The sequence below is a fragment of the Sinocyclocheilus grahami genome, unplaced genomic scaffold (assembly GCF_001515645.1).
Source record: "Sinocyclocheilus grahami isolate Dianchi unplaced genomic scaffold, SAMN03320097.WGS_v1.1 scaffold1479.1, whole genome shotgun sequence".
Lineage (NCBI taxonomy): Eukaryota > Metazoa > Chordata > Actinopteri > Cypriniformes > Cyprinidae > Sinocyclocheilus > Sinocyclocheilus grahami.
In genome coordinates this window covers 38,651-42,132 of record NW_015506658.1, presented here as the reverse complement: position 1 = coordinate 42,132, position 3,482 = coordinate 38,651, and the positions used below count along the sequence as shown (strand labels likewise).

At 37.3% G+C, this 3,482-nt stretch overlaps 1 protein-coding gene across 1 annotated transcript; it reads right to left on the bottom strand.

Annotated features, from left to right (window-relative positions):
* Positions 1 to 381: 381 nt before the first annotated feature.
* On the bottom strand, positions 382 to 1,829 carry LOC107570579 (gastrula zinc finger protein XlCGF8.2DB-like). The gene is made up of 2 exons (XM_016256811.1): positions 1,484 to 1,829; positions 382 to 1,231 (listed from the first exon to the last, which is right to left on the bottom strand). Exons 1-2 carry the CDS (start codon positions 1,703 to 1,705, stop codon positions 623 to 625), a joined length of 831 nt encoding a protein of 276 aa, XP_016112297.1. The 5' UTR covers positions 1,706 to 1,829; the 3' UTR covers positions 382 to 622.
* Between the last annotated feature and the right edge of the window lie 1,653 nt (positions 1,830 to 3,482).

The following is a 3,482-nucleotide window of genomic DNA, read 5'->3' as shown; positions in this document are numbered from 1 at the left end:
ATAAAATTAATTATCTTATTCGTTTTTGTTAATAAATGTTTGTTTAAGCTAGTTTGTCATTCTATCATACTGTTTTATTGTTATTGTGCTTTTAATGAAGAATAACAATGAATCCATCTTTTGTTTTAATCTTAAAAAGTGAAAGGTGTGTAGATGAATGTAGGCAAAACAGACAATTTATCTTTTAAAATGTGACAATATTGCGAATTCAAAAGAGAAAGTAAATGAAGCCCAGCTTATAACAACATAAAAAAGGAACTCCCATTCACAAAATTAAATCATAAATAATACTACTGATGAAAAAGAACGGGTTGAATGTTAACCACTTTTCTTTCCATATAACTATAAACTATGATAAAAGTTAATCGGCATGCATTGATTAATCCCATTTTGTGGTCGCAATTTTTTTATTTTTCGCTAAATCATGTGCTCGTGCGACCAACTGAGGTTAGCTGCAAAAGAGCGACAAGTTGGAAAAATTAGTCTGGAGCCCTAACCCTGGTCTTCACTTCTATAATAATAATAATGTTATTACATGATTCCTGTCTGAGAAACTCCTTCCACACTGATGACATAAAACAGTTCTCTCAAACGAATCCTCGTGTATTGATCAAGTTTGTGTTTAATAAATGCAGTGTAATTTTCTCATGTGCCTTTTAAGGTTTCCTTTTTGAGTAAAACTTTTTCCACACTGTTGGCAGATGAAGGGACTCTCTCCAGTGTGAACTCCAATGTGGGCTTTAAAGCTTTCATGTAGATCGAAACTCTCTCCACACTGAGGGCATGTATAAAGTTTTTCTCTAGTGTGAATAGTCATGTGCCTGTTAAGAGTTCCTCTTCGATTGAAACTTTTTCCACACTGATGGCACAAGTAATGCTTTTCTCCAGTGTGAATTCTCATGTGTTTGTTGAGGCTTCCTTTTCGGCTGAAACTTTTTCCACACTGATGACACATTTTATGCTTTTCTCCAGTGTGAATTCTCATGTGTCTATTAAGGAATCCTTTATGAATGAAGCTCATTCCACACAGTTGGCAGATAAAAGGACTCTCTCCAGTGTGAATTTTCATGTGCACTTTAAGGTTTCCCTGATTATAGAAACTCTTTCCACACTGAAGACAAGAGTATGGCTTCTCTCCAGTGTGAACTCTCATGTGCACTTTAAGGCTTCCATTATGATCGAAACTCTTTCCACACTCAGGGCAGGTGTAAGGCTTGTCTCCAGGGTGAATTTTCATGTGCCTGTAAAGGTTTCCTTCATGAGTGAAACTGACTCCACACTGTTTGCAGGTGTAAGGCTTGTCTCCAGTGTGAATCCTCATGTGCACTTTAAGGCTTCCATGTTGATCGAAACTCTTTCCACACTGTTGGCAGGTAAAAGGCTTATCTCCAGTGTGAATTCTCATGTGCCTGTTAAGGTTTACTTCTTGAGTAAATCTTTTTCCACACTGTTGGCAGGTGAAAGACTTCCCTCCAGTGTGAACTCTCATGTGGGCTTTAAGGTTTCCATGTTCATCAAAACTCTTTTCACAGTGAAAAGGGGTGAAATAACTTTCAGTTCCTGTTTTATGTGCTGTTTTCTGTGAGAAAATCTCTTTAATCTGTGGCCAACTGAAAGATTCTTCGGTTTTTAAATCATGATGAGTCTCATATTGTTCTTTCTCTTCCGTTTCATTCGGTACTATGCGCTCCTCTTTCAGCGGCATGAGGTCTATGGTGAAAAAAGACAAATGAAAGTTAGCCCAGTTAAATAGCACAAAGAAACAGACGTCAAAACATTATTATAAAACGGATAGTTCCGGTCCTTGATTCTGATTGGTTGAGCCTCGTTCGAAGCTGTTGTAAATTACTCTACAAACACACACCGTTGTGTTGTTCGGCAACCACTTTGTTGCAACCACAACCGTTTCTGAAGAACTACATTGTTTGGCGGAAGAATTATGTTTGTATTTATATCATTTTATTTGTCTTGTTTTATTTTGTGAAACTCCGATTCATATATGGAATAACCGTTTTATAAAAGCAATAAGCGGCTTATTACTTTAACCAACATGTATGCTAGATAGTATTTGCACTAATCTAATTGAAGGAGGTGATGCATATCATTTTAGAAACTCTTATCAATATTGTAAACTCTTTTTCTTCGTTTAGGACACCTCCCAAAAACGTTCATGCTCGCAGTTATTAAACCCTTTATCAAAAACAATCACAGTTTGGCCCAGGACAAATCAACCATTTGTCTAAAATATCAGGAAAAAAAAGGGATCTAATGAACTTTGTCCAGTTTTGCAGAGAAATTCACATTTAAGGATTTAAGCCCCATCATAATACATAAACTGTGCTTATTAAACTTACAAATTAACTACTTTTGACATCTGATTGTGGCTACATCTCTACTCCAGTGTTGTTAGATCAGTGGTGTAGTCACATCCTGTTTGCGTATAAAGACATAATAATCAATAATTGGTATATCGTTGGGATAACCACTTGTTTCTTGCTTCAGAACTGTATAATCTCTCCTTGTGTTGGCTTCCCCTTTAACTGTATTCTTTGGAATAACTGAAAAAAAAGTTTATGCTAATAATGCTTTCCGCATTGATCTCTGAAAAGTAGCTGAAGCATTATTCATCCTGAAAACCATAACCATATACTTTAGGAAGTTACCCGGCGTAACAAATGTGGCGATGTCTGAGGCACACCAGTGGCACTGGTGACCCTTAAAAACAAGTCTACTTTCGTTACACAGAAAAAGACAGCAACACAATCAATACAACACTTCATCCTGGGTAATGGAAAAGAGTTCGGATTGATGACACTTTCCATCTTTCAGTAATCTGTACAGAACCTGTAGCAGGGCTCGCAAAATCACTAGCCCGATGTCCCGGGGCTATTGCGTTTTCCATTCGGGCTACCAAAATGTATCTTGAACAATGATATAAAATTCCTTCCTCAATTTGCGTTGTTCACTAGCTTGTAGGGGTAAAACGGATCATAGTTGAGCGTTTGCACGTGTTTCGAAGTCTTGCCGATTTAAACATTCAAGTGTTTTAAACCGTTCACGCTCATTCAAAGCGCGCACAGAGAGCCACGTTTCAGACACTGCGCGTACACAGAATTGATTCCCCTTTTGCATATCCTTGCAGCTGAATGAACACATACACACAATTATCTCAAAATAACTGTCTCGGCAAGTATTCTCGTAAACAGTCGGTTATGTCTTAAGTGAACGTAAACAGTGGAGAAAGAAATCTCAAGTGCATCATTATATTGGATCCGTGCATTCGGTCTTAAAGGGGCAGCAGCCTATAAATACCTGCTGTTCCATAAGCGCCACCTGCTGTCAGAGAGTGACATTTGAGTCTCATTCACAAAGCTAAAATCAGACCATTGTTTTTGCTTCAAATTTCGAAATTATACAATCTAATTGCAATCTAAAGAACATGTATTTAGCATCTTTGTTTGGATCATGATTAAAATGCAGTG